This window comes from Saccoglossus kowalevskii, chromosome 2 (assembly GCF_978046115.1).
Source record: "Saccoglossus kowalevskii chromosome 2, keSacKowa6.1, whole genome shotgun sequence".
Classification (NCBI taxonomy): Eukaryota; Metazoa; Hemichordata; class Enteropneusta; family Harrimaniidae; genus Saccoglossus; species Saccoglossus kowalevskii.
The window spans coordinates 33703272-33721517 of record NC_140642.1 but is presented as its reverse complement, the minus strand read 5'-3'; the positions used below and the strand labels follow the sequence as shown (position 1 = coordinate 33721517).

General features: G+C 39.3%; 1 protein-coding gene across 1 annotated transcript in view; it reads left to right on the top strand.

Moving 5' to 3' along the window:
* The window catches only part of LOC102805678 (uncharacterized), a 28963-nt gene that overhangs the window by 3303 nt on the left and 7414 nt on the right, over positions 1-18246 (top strand). The window contains exons 3-10 of the mRNA XM_085494739.1: positions 8328-8497; positions 8775-8873; positions 9202-9274; positions 13258-13314; positions 14761-14868; positions 16285-16499; positions 16818-16925; positions 17827-17908. Of these exons, the coding sequence (XP_085350865.1) occupies positions 8328-8497; positions 8775-8873; positions 9202-9274; positions 13258-13314; positions 14761-14868; positions 16285-16499; positions 16818-16925; positions 17827-17908 (912 nt within the window). The remainder of the gene's footprint in view (positions 1-8327; positions 8498-8774; positions 8874-9201; positions 9275-13257; positions 13315-14760; positions 14869-16284; positions 16500-16817; positions 16926-17826; positions 17909-18246) is intronic.

The window sequence follows — 18246 nt, the reverse complement described above, 5'->3', positions numbered from 1 at the left end:
TGGGCTTCTAGACCCATATCTCCAACTTGTTTTGACTGATAATATTTTCAAATTTTAAATATTCGTTATACATCATCTCATAGATAAACAGATATATTGGTTTGACTATCCTATTCAAAATGGCCGAATGGTGGTCATTTTTGTGCTAAAAAATCATCAAATATCAAGCATTTATAGGTAGTTTTCATTCAAACTTGGTACATACATTAGACATTACATGTTCCTGATGCTCGTCATTTTATTTTTCAGATTGGATTCAAAATGGCTGACTGGCGGCCATTTTGTTTTAATGATTGGGCTTCTAGAGCCATATCTTTTAAATGCTTTGACTTATTATATTTAAATTTTATATATTCGTTATACATCATGTTATATATATACATGTATTCAAAATGGCTGATTTTGAATGCTGTTCCAGAGCAAAATCTCTCAATATGGACAAGTACTTGTTTGACGATCAGATACAAAAATGTCAATCATTTTAATGTTAAAAAATCATATTCCTGACATTGTTATATTCCAGCTATATTACTATAAACAAAACTATATATCTTAAATTTGATAACTAATGGGGACTGTGCCATGCAATCTCGAATGTAAGATATTAATGCATACCTTCATAAAAATACATCAAGTATAAAGGTTACAACTGTGACACGGATTTCCGACATAAATGGGGAGTGTCAGCAAAAATAATAGATTCTAGATCCAGGTTGTGCTTACGTATAACTTTTATTGACTGAGTTTCACGCCGTCGAGCAGGAAGAGCAATACACAATGGGTTCACATGAAATAAAAACAAAAGCAAAAATAAGCATCGATAACACGCTGGTTGTAAGAGTTGAATGTGCATCGTCATAGCAACCACTGATAACGTCGGCCCACGATTTCACACAATCACGTTCATTACATAGTAACCTGCACTATAGCAAAAGTTATATCCCAAGTTGAGTAACAAGTGACATTGAATCGAATATAACTGGTACTGAAAACATGATCAAAACAACATAAAAAGCGAGTATCACGAAGCAAATAAAGTTCAATGTCTATGAAAGTTATCGTTCGACAGCTTCATTGATAACACAGTACATCGTGTAGCATGTAGCGGCGATGGCATCATGACTTCTAAAAATAACGATCAAATGATAGAAACTGACTAGAAATAACTACAATCTTGTCAAATCAATTCCTAAAAACATACTGTACAAATACTGAAAGGCTGAATTACAGATGCAAATAATAAAAGCGAAAATAAAGCAGTTTCTGAACGGTCATAGTGTAACACCAACCTGAGTTTCATGCCGTCGAGCAGGAAGAGGCCCAAGTAGGGGATTTCCCTGACCACGTGACTCAGGTCAAACACCTCCGGCCGCATAGCGTTGCAGGCGGATCGAAAATAGAACAGGGGTGGACTACTCTGTTCTATATGAGTGTACAGAGAATTATTCTGTCCCGTTGCGGTACGCTCATTCCTTGCATTTTGGTATTGTATAAATAATAATAAATAAAATTAAAGGGGTGTCCCAAACAGCTCGTCACATCCTCCCTCTGTTTGTCGAAACGACGTCCTCGGCGTTTAACTAATTCCAAGGCTAAACACTTTGCACTTTAGCTTCTTCCTTTGATTTTGTGAACATTGACATGAGGTAGTCTGCAAATCTCGCAGGTGGTTGTCTAACTCGCTGTGGATAACGTTGAATTGGTTCTGAGGTTGATTCAGAGTTCTGGCATGATGTATTACTTGCTAGTGTACGTGAGAGATCTTGAGTTGAGTTAGTGGAAACTTCTCTTGGAATGTGTAAAGATTCTGTCACATTTATTTGTGTTCCTGTGGGTGAGCATGATGGTTGCTCTGTTAAAGCAGTTGGGCTACCTGTGACAATTGGTGGCTCAGCCTGTATAGTTGGGTTTGGCTGATGTTGAATGACATTGTTCAATGTTGAGGTAGGTTCTGTTACAGAGAAGTGTGGGGTTATATCTGTTTGAATGGATGTTAGTGGTGTCTGGCTAACAGAGAATTCAACAACATCTCCATTAGGTTCATCTTCGTTATCACTCAGATCATCTATGTCTGGAGTTGATTCTTGGCAGGTTGTTTCCTTTTGTTGTTTATGTGGAATATCTAGATTACTAGGTAGGAATGTACAAATTTTAAGCATATTGCGATGTAGGGTTCGCTCCTTGCAACTAGTTTCTGACCGTACAACATATACAGGAGAGTCTGGTTCCAGTTGTTTGACTATTAAATATGGTTCAGATTCCCATTTGTCACCAAGCTTATGCTTGCCAGTTTGTTTTAGTTTAGCTAGCACACGGTCTCCTGTATTGAATGGTATAGCCTTAGCTTTCTTGTCGTATCTGGTTTTCTGACGATCCCTAGCCTTATCTGCATGTTCTGTTGCTGTTTTGTAGGCGATTTTTAGTCTTTCTCGCAGAGATTTGACATAATCTGATGGATCTACACCCACACTAGATTGGCTGTTAGCTTTGTCAGTGTGGAAAATCAGGTCTACGGGAAGGTTTGGGTGACGACCATACATTAAATAATGCGGAGAGTAACCTGTTGAATCGTGACGAGTGCAGTTGTATGCATGAGTCATTGCTTCAAGATACTCCTTCCAATCTGTTTTCTGTGATTGATCCAAGGTGCCTAGCATATTCATGAGAGTTTGATTGTATCTTTCGGTCATGCCATTCCCTTCTGGATGATAAGGTGTGGTATGGGTTTTGGACATCCCAGCCATCTCACAAAGCTCATTGACGACTGCGCTTTCGAAATTTCTACCTTGATCTGAGTGTAGTCTCTTGGGGAATCCATATTGAGAAAAGAAGTATTTCCACAGTATTTTGGCCACTGTTTTAGCTTTCTGATCTGGTGTTGAGTAGGCCTGTGCATATCTCGAAAAATGGTCGGTAAGAACCAGTACATTCTCGATGCCGCCTTTAGATGGCTCTAAAGTTAGAAAGTCCATACATACCAGCTCCAAGGGCGCAGAAGTACGAATACTCACAAGTGGTGCTCTGTCTGCCGCTGGTGCAGCCTTGCGCAAACAACATCGTTTACATTCCTCACACCACACTTTCACTTGTGTGTACATCTGTGGCCAATAAAACCTACTACGAATAAGGTCCAGTGTCCTCTCAAACCCAAGGTGTCCCATATGGTCATGGAGAGCTTCAAAGATAGATCTCCGCAGTTTAACTGGCAGGACCAATTGGTAGACTGGGTCTAAATTAGACGAATTCACCACACGGTAAAGTACACCTTCTCTCACACAAAGCTTATCCCATTGTCTCACAATCATTTTAGCCCTACTGTTCAAACTGTCTATCTGTTTCCTATTTGGCTTTCTCTGTAGTTTTCTGTAGGAAAGTGCAGGGGCGACCTCAACATCTTCCAGTTGATTTAATTCTAACTCCACAGGGGTCATGACAGGTAATGTGTTCGTCCCATCATTAGAAGTAATATCATACTCTGCGCTCTTTGTAGGTAGCTCAATATGTTTGTGCATACCACAAACTCCACGAAAAGTGTCTGCGACTTCACTCTGTGGCATTCGCAATAGTCCATCAGCGTTTGCATTATTTTTTCCAGGTCTGTATTTGATGTCAAAGTCAAATAATGCAAGCTGTGACACCCATCGTTGCCCTGTTGCGTCTAACTTTGCCGTTGTCTGAACATAGACAAGTGGGTTATTGTCTGTTAAAACAGTGAAGGTGTTGCCATATAGATGTTCCCTGAACTTATCTGTGACTGCCCACTTTAGGCATAGAAATTCCAGTTTATGGGCTGGATACCTGGTTTCAGCGGGTGCCAGACCTCTGCTGGCATAAGCTATTACTCTCTCTCTCCCTTCCTGTACTTGTGCTAGTACTGCCCCCAAACCTTCTCCTGAAGCATCGACCTGTAAAATAAAGGGTTTACTAAAGTCGGGGTAACCAAGCACTGGGGCAGTAGTCAACTTCTCCTTGATTTGTCTGAAGCTACTATCACATTCCTCAGACCATACAAAAGCAGTTGGGATACTCTTTGGCTGTTTACTACCCTTCTTCTTCTTCCTTGGGTCTCCTGAAGTCAACCGAAACAAAGGTGCTGCCAACTTTGAATATCCCTTGACAAACCTCCGATAATACCCTGCGAACCCAAGGAACTGAAGCACTTCCTTTCTGTCTGCTGGTGTCTTCCAAGACCTGACTTTGTCAGTCTTCTTTGGGTCAGTTGATACACCATGGCGGGAAACAACATGACCTAAATAATGCACTCTCTCTTGCAGCAGATGGCACTTCTGAGGTTTAAGTTTCAACCCATGTTCACGTAACCGATTGAACACCATTTGCAACCTATCTACATGTTCCTCAAATGTTCTTGAAAAAATGATTATGTCGTCAAGGTAGATCAACAAAGTACTGAAGTTTTGGTCATCAAAGCATGTCATCATAAGGCGCTCAAATGTAGCTGGAGCATTTTGGAGGCCAAAGGGCATTCTATTCGCCTCAAACAAACCCATTGGGGTTGTAAATGCTGTCTTTGCTCTATCTTTCTCCGCTATCTCCACCTGCCAATAGCCAGCAGTAAGGTCAAGTGTTGAAAAATATTGTGCTTGACCAAGAGATTCCAATGCATCGTCAATGCGAGGGAGTGGAAATGCATCTCGTATTGAGCGGAGATTTAGCTGCCTATAATCAATACAAATTCGCGGTGTTCCATCCTTTTTTCGAACAATCACTATCGGAGAGGCATATGGACTCTTACTTGGACGGATAATGCCAGCAGACTGCATGTCTTCCAGGTGTTTCTTCACTTCCTGATATTGAGATGGTGGTATCCGTCTAGGGGGTAAACGGAATGGGTGGTCATCAACTAATGGAATCTCATGTTGGATTGTTGAGGTTTTACCATAATCAAGGGCATGCTGTGAGAACACATCATTGTTCTTTCTCAGTAACTCCTTTAGCTGGTCCAACTCATCCCCATTACTCACTGCTGACTGACTCAAGTCAACGTCAGGTAGATTGGCTTCTGTGTTATTTGAACTACGACAAGCAGCTGACTTAACATGTCTATGTGATCTACCATATTCATGACCTGAACCATGGTGTGCATTTTTCTGTTCCACTGTACTACCCCTTTCGGTAAAATCATTCTCAGATTCTTCTGGGGTGCCTGGGAAGTCCTGAACCATACTAACTGCATGTAGATCTGCAACATGGACTCTAGGCCGGATGGTCACTGGTCGCTGATTTAGGTTATTTACTCTAACCTTAATCAAACCACTATCTACATTAACTAACATTCGGCCAACCACTAGTCCATGGGGTAACTGACTATCTATAGGGTTCTCTACCAGCGCAGTATACGACTTCCCCTTTGGGCCTCTTGGTACTGTGCACAATACATGAGCCTCTTGCCCTGGAGGTATTTCCATATGGCCACGTCCAACACTTCTGGCTGGCCCAATACAACCAGTCTTACCTCCAAGCTCAGTTTTCTGTAAAGTCTGATATGTGTTGTACCACACCTTCGACTTCTTACGTACAACACTCTCATAACATTTACCATACACAGCTCTCAATGCATTCTGACTTCTACGAATCACATTTGTTCCTATTAACAAGGGAACATCCTTGCGGTACTCAGTCACAGGGACAACAAAGGTAGGCACATGGAGATATTGTTGCCCAAGAAACATCAAATCAACATAAATAACTCCATAATGAGGCACATCCGATCCACCAGCTCCTTCAATCTCCACATCAGACGGTTCACATTCCAGGCTTCTAAGCTTTTGGTGTGCTTGACAGAATTCATCTGTCACAGTGGTAACCTGAGAACCAGAATCAATCAATGCACGGCATATTTTGCCATTAATTTTGACCTCTGCCTCATTTAAAGGTCCAACAACTTGTTGCACTGTCTCTGCACTCCAGCTGGAATTTCTGTTAACTTGAACTGGGGGACATTTAACACTGTCACCTGTGGATAGTCCCTTTTCCACAGGCTTTACTCGTTTAAAGGCCTGTTTCCTTTCCTTGCTGCCCCACCATCCTGTGATGTATTACGACATCCAATAGCAATGTGACCGGGTTGTTTACATCGAAAGCAAATTATCTCAGAACTATATGACTGAGTGCTTTGAACTGGTTTGTCTACTTTGTCAGACGCAGACTGACCTTTTGATTCTAACCTATCTAGCCGACTGGATTGCTGCTCCTGAGTCAGGACTATTTTATGTAGTAATGATGTAACCTCTGCAAGATCATGGGTAGTTGAACCTGCAGCAGCACTGTTGTCTGTATAATGACTATCTTTAGACTTTTGCGGTTGACTCTGTGATTTCTTAACTTTCGATGCAGCAGGTATGGCTCTCTTCTCTCTGGCTATTTGTCTGAGTTCCTGTTGTAATCTATGGAATGTCATTCGCCTCGGCTCCATTGGTGCTGGTCTATTGTAGAGGTCAGTATCATTTATGCCCTTCATGAACTGTTGGGTCAATTTGTAATCCCTGTCAGAGAAGGGGTTTCCACAATTTTGTGTTTCTTCGATGGTTCTCATAATGTCCTCTAACATGATTGCATAAGTTGAAGCAGACTCACCAGACTTCTGTCTTCTCTCATAGAAATCAGCCATTGGGTCAAGTGAAAGTAACCCATCACCATATTCCGCCTTCAGTTCATCCAGTGCATTCTGTGGTCTCTGTTGCTCTTTGGGCAAATTCAGCACCAGTTTACGGGCTTCCCCACTCAAATGTCGCACTATTGTTGAAAATTTTACCTTTTCAGGCATAGCTCCAGCATCCATCAGGTATTGTATATCTCTTATCCAGTCCTCTATGAGTATTTTACCATCAAGCTGACCATTAAAAACAGGGACATTACGAACTTGATGTGATGACGTAATGTTATAATGTGGTTCAACCCGTGGGTTTAACACTACAGGTTGACTAAATTGTGGTACTGGAATTAAAGGTGGTTGCAAATACTGTCCTGTGCTTTGATTGCCCGGGTGGTATGGTGTCGATGTTGCCACTGGTAAACAATCTGACATGTTGTATGGAATGGGTGGCTGGCTCTGATATTGTTGCTGTGCATACCTCTGGTGTGTATTATAGTGCACCGGGGTCGCTGTGGGTATGCTGCCAGTAGGTGGTGGTACTGGACCATCCATAGTTAGCAAATCGTGTGGGTTTCCATTTTCCATGATGATACCATACAGTCAGTCACATGTAATGAAGAATACTACAACAGTTTACCACACACTGGCTCCAATAACATTACAGTTGAACTTCATACAAAGTCGAACTGGCTCTGCCTGTCCTGCACAAATAATCCTAGATCCTGGTCTCGGCACCAAAAGATGTGACACGGATTTCCGACATAAATGGGGAGTGTCAGCAAAAATAATAGATTCTAGATCCAGGTTGTGCTTACGTATAACTTTTATTGACTGAGTTTCACGCCGTCGAGCAGGAAGAGCAATACACAATGGGTTCACATGAAATAAAAACAAAAGCAAAAATAAGCATCGATAACACGCTGGTTGTAAGAGTTGAATGTGCATCGTCATAGCAACCACTGATAACGTCGGCCCACGATTTCACACAATCACGTTCATTACATAGTAACCTGCACTATAGCAAAAGTTATATCCCAAGTTGAGTAACAAGTGACATTGAATCGAATATAACTGGTACTGAAAACATGATCAAAACAACATAAAAAGCGAGTATCACGAAGCAAATAAAGTTCAATGTCTATGAAAGTTATCGTTCGACAGCTTCATTGATAACACAGTACATCGTGTAGCATGTAGCGGCGATGGCATCATGACTTCTAAAAATAACGATCAAATGATAGAAACTGACTAGAAATAACTACAATCTCGTCAAATCAATTCCTAAAAACATACTGTACAAATACTGAAAGGCTGAATTACAGATGCAAATAATAAAAGCGAAAATAAAGCAGTTTCTGAACGGTCATAGTGTAACACCAACCTGAGTTTCATGCCGTCGAGCAGGAAGAGGCCCAAGTAGGGGATTTCCCTGACCACGTGACTCAGGTCAAACACCTCCGGCCGCATAGCGTTGCAGGCGGATCGAAAATAGAACAGGGGTGGACTACTCTGTTCTATATGAGTGTACAGAGAATTATTCTGTCCCGTTGCGGTACGCTCATTCCTTGCATTTTGGTATTGTATAAATAATAATAAATAAAATTAAAGGGGTGTCCCAAACAGCTCGTCACACAACCATACCCACCTTTCATATCAAAATATTATTTCATAATCATGTCTGTCATTGATTCATTTATTCCCTTTTATTTGTTAGGTGGATTTTTATATGTTGAAGATTTGTTACATCATCAGCATTTTCGTGGTTACACAGTTGAAGATGTGGAAAGGGTTGTAAAAAACAATGATAAACAGCGATTTTCTCTCAGAAACCATCCAGAGAGTAAGTTATTGCAGATACGTGCAAACCAGGGACACACTGTTAAGGTGACTCTATGAAAGTTTTTACAATTTATTACGTTATCTTGATGATTATTCCCTCTATATATTACTTAAACACATTTTATTGTCTAACTGATATGGAAATTAATTTAAATTTGTCCTTAAATTTTAAATTATATTGAATGTTATCAATTGTGCATATTTTTAAATGACCCAGGACTGCTGAATAATGCCATCCACTACATGTATGTAATTATTATTTATATTCAAATACTGTGGTTGTCATGTGGCTATAATGGTTTGGTTTTTTTCCAAAATTCAGGTTGAAGGACTAGACTTAAAGCCAATCACAGATGCATCAGAATATCCCAATGTTATACATGGTACTTATAGCAGGTACTTGGATAGAATCCGTGAAGTGGTAAGTACATGTGTTTGATGAGTACTGGGTATACAATCATTATACACTGCCCTCTAATCATGTAATATTAGTACATTTGGATGTGAAATTACACTTACCGGTAGTTCTTATTAATAACCAAAAAAATAATAATTTTTGCACATTGTTGATGCTGGTTTGAGGCTGGCTCTTATTGTTGGGAACAATGGATTTAAATATTTGGCAATGATTATTCTATTTTGACGTGTCATATTTTGATTCAAGGACAGTTACTGGTAGTGAATGCAAATTCAAAGGTCAAGTCCCTTTATTTCAGGTTCTAATATATGTATTTTTATCTTGTTAAAAGGGCTTATCCAAGATGAGTAGAAATCATATACATTTTGCACCAGGAATACCTGGTGAAGACGGAGTTATTAGTGGTATGTAATTTAAGAGCTATGTGCAAGATTCAAGTTTGTGGCTAGACATGCAAGTTTTGATCTGGGCATGATTATATGTTTTTCTTAATGACTCTGTCATAGTTTTTCAATGCATTTCAATCATCCCAAAATTACCTTGATAAACCCTGGTAGTGTTTCTTTTTTTTATGCATTTGATTTTTCTATCAAACATATAATGAAGGTTATATATATTAGTAAATCATATTTAAAATCAGATCTAATTTTTTTTTTAATTATTCCTTTTTTATGTGTGTGTGATTTTAAGTTTTTTCTGATCTGAGCAACCTTTTTTAAAAGATCTCATAAACTCCTGTAAACTTCAATAACCACTCAGAGATGGTTTGGTTTACTAAACTGGTTATTTGAGATCTCATGAACGATATCTTCTATGAAGGTTGTTAAGATCTTTGGGCTCTCGCAGTCAGAAAATGGAAAAATTAAATTATTATTATATGACTTAATAAAATAAAGAAATTATGTGCCATAACCATCAGACAGCCATGTTTTAAATAATTTGTATCACCTCTGTGATGAATTGGTTTGTTTCAGCCAATCAAATGTGTTGGTGTGAATACGCTTAGCAAATTAGGAGTCAATTTGTTGCATATTATTTGTCAAACCATGACAATTCTTGTATGCTCATTGGCCATTTGGTTCATTTTATTCAAATGTTGTAAACCAATTTTGTGTGTGATAAATTTTCAAGTCAGGAAAAATCTTGAAAATAGAAATCAAAATGATTTTGGCAATATATTGTAAAGTCTTATGAGCACAGACATGATTTTAAACACACGATGTGTAAGGTTATGGTAAATATTTAAAGACAAATTAGAACAATCATACGCAAAGTCCAAGAAAATGTTACACCATGATTTTTTCAAAAAAAGGTTACAAAACAGCTTGGAGCTGACAGTTGACAGAACGTTTTCTTCATGACTTAAGCCAATTAAATATTTATACGATATCTTTATTCATCAATTTTTAAACAAAAACAAGTCTACGCAACAATATGTTAACAGTACTCCCTGAACTAGTCTTCTTTGATACAGCATGTTTGTAAAAACAAGTTACATAAACGACTTGAGAAAGTGTGGTAAACCTATTGCATGTACTCTGTTGTGCAATAGACAGAACATTATTGTATTCCTTTTTATGTTTTCCACAGTTGCCTGTCTTTGATTTTACACTGTTGAATAATATTTGATATCACTTATTAATAATCAGGAGCTAATTTTGAGTGAATATCGTTTCAGTAATTTATGAATTCACTACGTTCAATTACCCACCATAGACTCCGGTCAGTCAAAATGACTATTTTGAACTGTAGGCATTAATCAGCGATTCTGCCGGTGACGGAGAGATAGAATCTAGGTCAGGGGAAGCCCTATGACCTCAAGATTATTTTACCCCTTACGTCACGAACCCACGTGACCGAGGCCACATGGCAACGCCATAGGTAGCCGTCCATCACTCTTCAATTCTCTCCGCCTCGTCGGGGAATGATTCTGAGCGGCTCTGCCTGGCTTTGTTGCTTTTTCCTGTCCGGGTTTCTAGCGTGGGTCGTCGCCGCAGCCGCGGCATCCAACATTCTAGCTGGTAGGATAAGTTTTTCTTGTCTTTTTACCCTCGTGTCTTTTTCTACTTTGTGTGTTATGCTTTTCCACAACAAAGAAATCAAACCCAGCGCCACTACGTAGTCACATGTTGATTTCATGGCGGCACCTTTTACAACTGTAATTCTTTTCCCTCATGCATGTCGTCTTTTACTTTTAATGTATTTAGAAATGGACTGATGCACTGGCAACGCCAGAGGCTCACCGCCGGTATTGTCTTCTCAGTTTATGAGGCGGATTTGTACTCAGTGTATGCAGCAATTGCAGGAATGGAACCCGCATTCAAAGTGTTATCGTTGTTTCACGTGCGTTCGGGGTTCAGATGTCTGCCCAGAGAATATGTGTAATCGCTGGGGTTCGGAAGCCTGGGAATCGTTCCAGCAGCATGTGAAAATAGCCGAGACTGACCGCGTCACTCGTTCACGAAAAGGTCGCGTGGCAAGTGCTACCAGCATGGGTATGAGTGAGTTGTGCGTTGGCATGAATGACAAGTCCTCGCGCTTGGTTACCGGTTCTCATACCGGGATACCAAGCAAAGGGCCCGATAGTGGGGGTGCCGATTTTTTTCGGTCTCCCCCTGCTGATCGGAGGGCATCTACACAGTCTGTTTTTTCAGGCAGTGGGTTTCCCAACTTTACCGGCAACAGCGAGGCTGTGCCCCTGGAGGTCTTTCCTCCTATGGGGCCTGCGCTGAGTCCCGTTGTGGACCCATCCTCGCACGGCACCGGTTTTGTAGCTGAAATGAGGGCATTGGTCGAAGGACTGTCAGGGCAAATTGCATCCTTGGCAGGCAGAGTAGATCACCTGCAGGCGGAGCAAGCTGTCTCCACTGCGGCCTCTCAGCCGGCAAGTAGGAAGAAACACAGAAAGCACCGTTCGCATTCTAAACACGTCTCTTCCAGGGAACCCCCTGTTCCCAACCATGACCCCCCCACCCCCACACCCCCGCTGTGTTGAGGGGCGGTCGTTGGTCAGCCGCGGAGGCCCCGGACTGGGGTAATCTTTTGCATAACTCCTTTCGCTGGACTAAACACTACCCCATCGGGGCAATCTCGGATTCGGACCCCAATTCGTGAGACGAAATCCAGAAGTCCCCGACCGGACCCCAAGGCTCCTTCCCCGGACCCCGTACCACAAACTTCTGTTTTTCCAGCTGGGTGAAGGGGGATGCTTGCGTTCGGCAAGAGATCAGGCTACAGCTTAGTAACCCCAGTGATCTACGGGGAGATCCCCCTCCTCTTGCAACTGCCGAACCCAGGGCCACAGATCCCTGTCGCACGCAGATTGCGCCGGTGCATTCCGATTTGGAGGCAGCGGGTAACCGATCCCTGGACGCTCCAGGTGGTCACACACAGTTACAGAATACCACTCCTCCGCCCCTGTCAGTGTCCCCCCCGTTGGGGGCACTGCCAGGGGACCCCCGCAAGGCGGAAGCAATCAGACAGGAAGTAGACAGTTTGCTAAGAAAGGGCGCCATACACAGAATAGTTCAGCCGGCACTAAGTCCGGGCTTCTACGCAAATGTATTCGTAGTACCAAAATCTACAGGCGGCTGGCGTCCGGTTCTGGACCCAAGCAGACTAAACCAGTATGTGCTTCTCGATCAGTTCCGCATGGAGACACCATCCAGTGTCCTACTCTCCATTCACCGGCTCGACTGGCTAGCCTCTTTGGACTTGTGCGACGCTTACCTGCACATACCAAGGCACCCAGCGAGTTGCCCTCTGATTCGCTCATCTGGGCCAAGTATTCGAATTCGGGTGCTCCCCTTCGGGTTATCCACAGCGCCCTGCGTATTCACCAGAGTGATGAATCAGGTAGTACTGCTGCTCCACCAAATGTCGGTACACATCAATCCGTACCTAGACGACTGGTTGATACACAACCCAGACAAGGGGTTATTAGCCAGACATGTAAGGCTTACACAGGATTTACTTCACCAGTTGGGCTTTTTAGTAAATCACAAAAAGTCCCATCCCGATCCGACTCAACAGTTGGTGTTTCTGGGCATGGAGTTCGACACCGAAGTAGGCCTGGTTCGCCCATCTCAAGCGCGTTGCCTAGCGCTAAGCAACCTAGCAGAACGCCTAGTCAGCGTACCTTCAGTGTCTCTCCGAGAACTAATGCGGCTCATCGGAATGATGACCTCCGTACGAAGGAAGAATAGCTGATTAATGCCTACAGTTCAAAATAGTCATTTTGACTGACCGGAGTCTATGGTGGGGATGAACTATGTGAATAGGCGGGTTCGGAGAACCCTCGCCTAATTTAGTGTTCTTGCTGAGATCAGAATTTATTACAGCATAATGTGAAATAGGTTCATAGTTAATATAATATATTTTTATTTAGGAATGCGCTGGGATTGTGATGTTTTAATTGTTTTAGATTTGGAGAAAGCAATTAAAGGTGAGTCAAGATTGTTTGGTTCATGTTTTTAAGCTCTAAAATTAAGGTGTGTTCACTAAGAAAAACATTTGTGAGTGTTTTTCATGGGTGTTTTCGTAGCATTAGTTAACATAGTATGAGGTGACTCACCATGGTAACAAAAATAACAAATATTTAAAATGATTTTGTGCTAATGAACACTCCTCTGGTGCGTTTACAGTTTACATGTGCAGTCTGTCTGTTTTATTTCGCAGCTTGTGAGTTTTGTATTACTTGGAGGCTGAAATTGGACACTATATAAATTTAGGTTTTTGTTTGTCTATCTGTTTCTTGGACATGAACTGGGCAATTTTATTCAAATTTTGTACCAGGATCATGCATATTTGGTTGAAGGTCATATATTATTTCAAAAATGGTCAACTGGAGGCCCACAGTCAGAAAACGGGGACTTATGGATTGACCTCTATGCGTCTGTGTGTGTGTGTGTGTGTGTGTGTGTGTGTGTGTGTGTGTGTGTGTGTGTGTGTGTGTGTGTGTGTGCGTGTGTGTGTGTGTGTGTGTGTGTGTGTGTGTGTGTGTGTGTGTGTGTGTGTGTGTGTGTGCGTGCATGCACCCGTTCATGTACCCAGACCTGTATCTTAGACATGCATGGACCAATATTATACATAATATTATACATATACACATCAATTTGTGCCACGATCTGATTCAAGATGGCTGAATAGCAGCCATTTTTGTACTGAAACATCATCAAAATCAAGCATTTCTTGGCTGTTTACAGATGGATTTTGTTCAAACTTGGTATATACATTAGACATTATGGAATCTTGATGCAAATCATTTTGTTTTTTAGATTCAAAATGGCCGACTGGTGGCCATTTTGTTTTAATGAATGTGGTTCTAGTGCCATATCTCTGACTTGCTTTGACTGATTATGTTCAAATTTTAAATATTCATTATACATCATGTTATAGATATATACATGTATTCAAAATGGCTGATTTTGTTTTAATTAATGCTGTTTCTACGATCAGATACAAATGTCAATCATTTTAATGTTAAACAATCATCATAATCATATTCCTGACATGGTTATATTCCAGCTATATTACTATAAACAAAATTATATATCTTAAATTTGATAACTAACTGGGGTGTGCCATGCTTGTTTTAATTAATGTCCATGCTAATTCTTCACTTTTACCAGGGGTGTATATAATACCATAGGTTGTGTTATTTTGTGTCACTTGACCAAATTGTTGAATTGACAGTCATCTTGTGTAAAATTATTTTAAAATCACAGTCTGTAAATGTGTCTGGAATCATTTCAGAGATGAGTAGGGCTTTGTATCAAGATCATACAACTGTACATCCTGGGTTTACAGGTATACATCATATTCATCCCTTCAGTTAAAATGTTTTTCAAGTAAAAACAAAGTAGTTTACTTTATAATTGTTATTTTGCAGATGGAATTGAGTTTATGATTTCTGCTAATAATGTAATACTGTCACCCGGTGATGAACATGGTTGCATTTCTTCAGATTACTTCAAAGAGATTAGACAAACAAACACATGTAAGTATTGAACGTCATTATTTTTCCCGCCAAAATTTTGTTGCGAGAATTTGAGAATTTCTTTGTTAATTTTGGCCAAAATAAACATTATATTATGTTGCTTACAGTTCAAACATTTTTCAAAAAAATTGAAAAATATTGTCAGGGTTCTGAATTTCTAGCTTATTCAGCAAGCAGGGAAATATATCATAGATTCCATTGTCGTAACCATGGCCTTCTTACACAATTCATTATGTTATTATTCAGTGACACTGGTGGAGAGAATGCAGTGATTCTTAAATATAAATGCCATTATCAGTGTTATCAAAAAAACACAGGAAAATGTGACAAAATTCTCAACCTTTGACATCACTACCCCCGGTATTTTAAACAATTCTGTGCAAGTCTATAGTGCGTTGACATGCTATTAAAACAAAGAAAGTGCACCAAATGCGTTGGTGAATCACAAATGTCTAATTTATTTTATTCTTACTTACTTTTTTTATCAAGCTTTTTCTGTTTTGCCCAACGAAAGTCTACTACATCCTCAAATTTATACAGAGAAATTTTAGTACATTTTATATGAAAACAGACATCTGTTTATAGTGTTTAGAAATAAAAATGATTTTGGCAAAAATATCGTCATAAAGATATCCCGTTGTTAGACTGTTCAATATGTTATGCCCTCTAGTGACGAAGCACTGGTACAAAATGAAAATAACCTATATGGATAAAGGCAAAGTCGTTCAAAACAACAAATATGTTTGATTGTGTAGTTATTTAGAACATAGTAAAATCTTTCATAAACTTCAAGCATGGTGGTCGTCGCGCAGCACGTGTTTGAATTTCATGTAAATAAACAATGTATTTTACATGCGTTATATACATCGCTATGAGTCCCATATCGAACAGGACGTGGCACTACCTTTGCCTTTTAAGCTTCATTGATTATTAACTACAGATCAAAACGACATAAATTTTGAATGACCTTTGCATCACCCATCTACATCATGGAACCGATTCGTTGTTAGAGGAAGCAACTTCGGACAGGTATATTGGGTTTCAGTTCTGGGAGGGGGTGGGGTGTACCAGATTTGGTTTCCCTTAAATTTAACCTTTTCATCACCAGTTTCCTCTTTTCATCAAAAAATAGTCCTGTTTATAGTCGGCACTTTTCTTCAGAAGATTGGAATAAAAATAGCCAAGTAAAAACTGAAAATTGACTCAAATTTTGTCTGTTTGCACCAAAACTATGGTTCATTTCCAGAAATATTGAAGAGTATAAGAAAAAAGTGCAGACAAATTTTGGCAACAAAGTCTGGTAGTGAAAAGGTTAAGGAGGCGCTTGCTTGAATTCAAGGCTTGTTATTAAACTGACCTTTAGATATTCCATATACAAATATTGCACCATACTAAAAACTTCTCTACTTCTAACAGCAAGACAGAAGCGTTGGTTAGGAAAAAACGAGGAGAAAAGTGAATCAGACCAGAAGCCTCAACAAATAAGACAGAAGCGTGGGTTAGAGAAAACCGGGGAAAAAAGTGAATCTGAACAGAAGCCTCAACAAATAAGACAGAAGCGTGGGTTAGAGAAAACCGAGGAAAAAAGTGAATCTGAACAGAAGCCTCAACAACAAGCCCGTAGTGACAAGGTGAATTATTTACCGGGTATTAGTTTTTTGGCTATAACAATAATGATATCTAGTTCATAAGCAGGAACCTGAACATTTTTATCTATTTGACACCAAAAGTTTCATATTGAATAATTAATTAATCTTATTTGATTGAATAAATGAATAAATAAATTTATAATCACATCAACATGGAATGATAGTGATGAGAATATATAGCAAATTTAATAGCACCTTTCACAAACTTATTTCAGTTGAAACCTCAAATATAGCATTATAAAAGTTTTAAAATAATTATCAATGATTCTGTATCACATCATATAATCATGGTTCTTTCAGACTGGTAGAGAGCAAGACGAGGACTTAAAACCAATCACTGACCCATCAAAATACTGCAATGTAATACATGGCGTTTATATCAACAAGTGGCCAGGCTTCAAACAACGGGTATGTATGTAATGTGTATAGCATGATTTCTTGGTTACTGATCACAAGTAGCAGTGTAAACTATGTTTTGTTGTTAAAACACCAGTAAGCATGTAAAGTTCAATCAGAATTTATTTTACATGTGTTACGATATGGAGACAAATGTATTTGCTTTTCACGCAGATGCACTTCACTGTATTACTTACAGCGCTGTATAAAGAAACAAGAACATAAAATGAGTGACCCAGTCATAGTTTACTATGAATGTACAAAAATGCGATAGTAGTTGGCCAAACTAAGTCATATGTTAATGATTCGGCATACAAGATATTGCAGAGGTGTGAATGCAATTTTTGGTTTAAATGTGCTTTTCACAATACATGAAGTGCCTAGTAGACAGAGTCAGAATTCAGTTATGTGACTTTGACATGATTTTGAATCCAAAACAAATACGAGAATATGTTATTTTAATTATGATCCACATAATTAATTTTTAACTGCTTTAACCGCAGAGAGATATTGCACTGAAAAAACCACCAACTGCCCCAAAATAATCACTCAATTTTACATTTCTTACATATATTTTTGTTTGTTTGTTCTGCTTTACTTATTGATCTAATTTTCTAATTCTTTACTTTAGTTTGTTACTTTTTTAGCTAGTTGTTGTTTATTTAAACAACATTCTTTATTGTATTATTTTCAAGATCCCACTAAGGATACAAAATCAATAAAGTTATTTACCCACTTACTTACATCAGAGATTAGATCAGGGACTCCTATGTCTATTCAGTCCACATTCAAATTGACTTTTGACTGACAATCTGGCAAAACACTTTGATTAGCATACTTTGAGAAAAAGATAATCAATCAAAACTATTTGTTCCCACTCATCTGTTATACATGAAGGTCTATTTATTCATAGGGCATATCCAGAAAGAAGGAACTTTACATTAATCTGGCACTTGGAAAGCCAGGAGAACCAGACGCGGAAGAAGTCTTTGAAGGTATCCATTTTCCACATATGATAGTACACAATTTTTATTATACATATCTTTCTGTTATAAAATATCCCCCTCTTAGAATTCAACTTTTATCTTAACCCTACATGCAAGATTGCTTTCCTATTTTATATGCAGGTATTGGATAAATTTTTCTTGGTGATTAAAATTCCCATTTCACTTTCTCTCAATTTGATATTCAGTAGAAAACTTCCATTATTTGATGATAACATTTAATTTTACTATTAAAGACAATTTGTTGCGTTTAATATATATAAAAAAAAACTTTATGAAAAGAAATATGTATCCACAACCACAATGAAGCAAGTAAACATTTTCTGTTC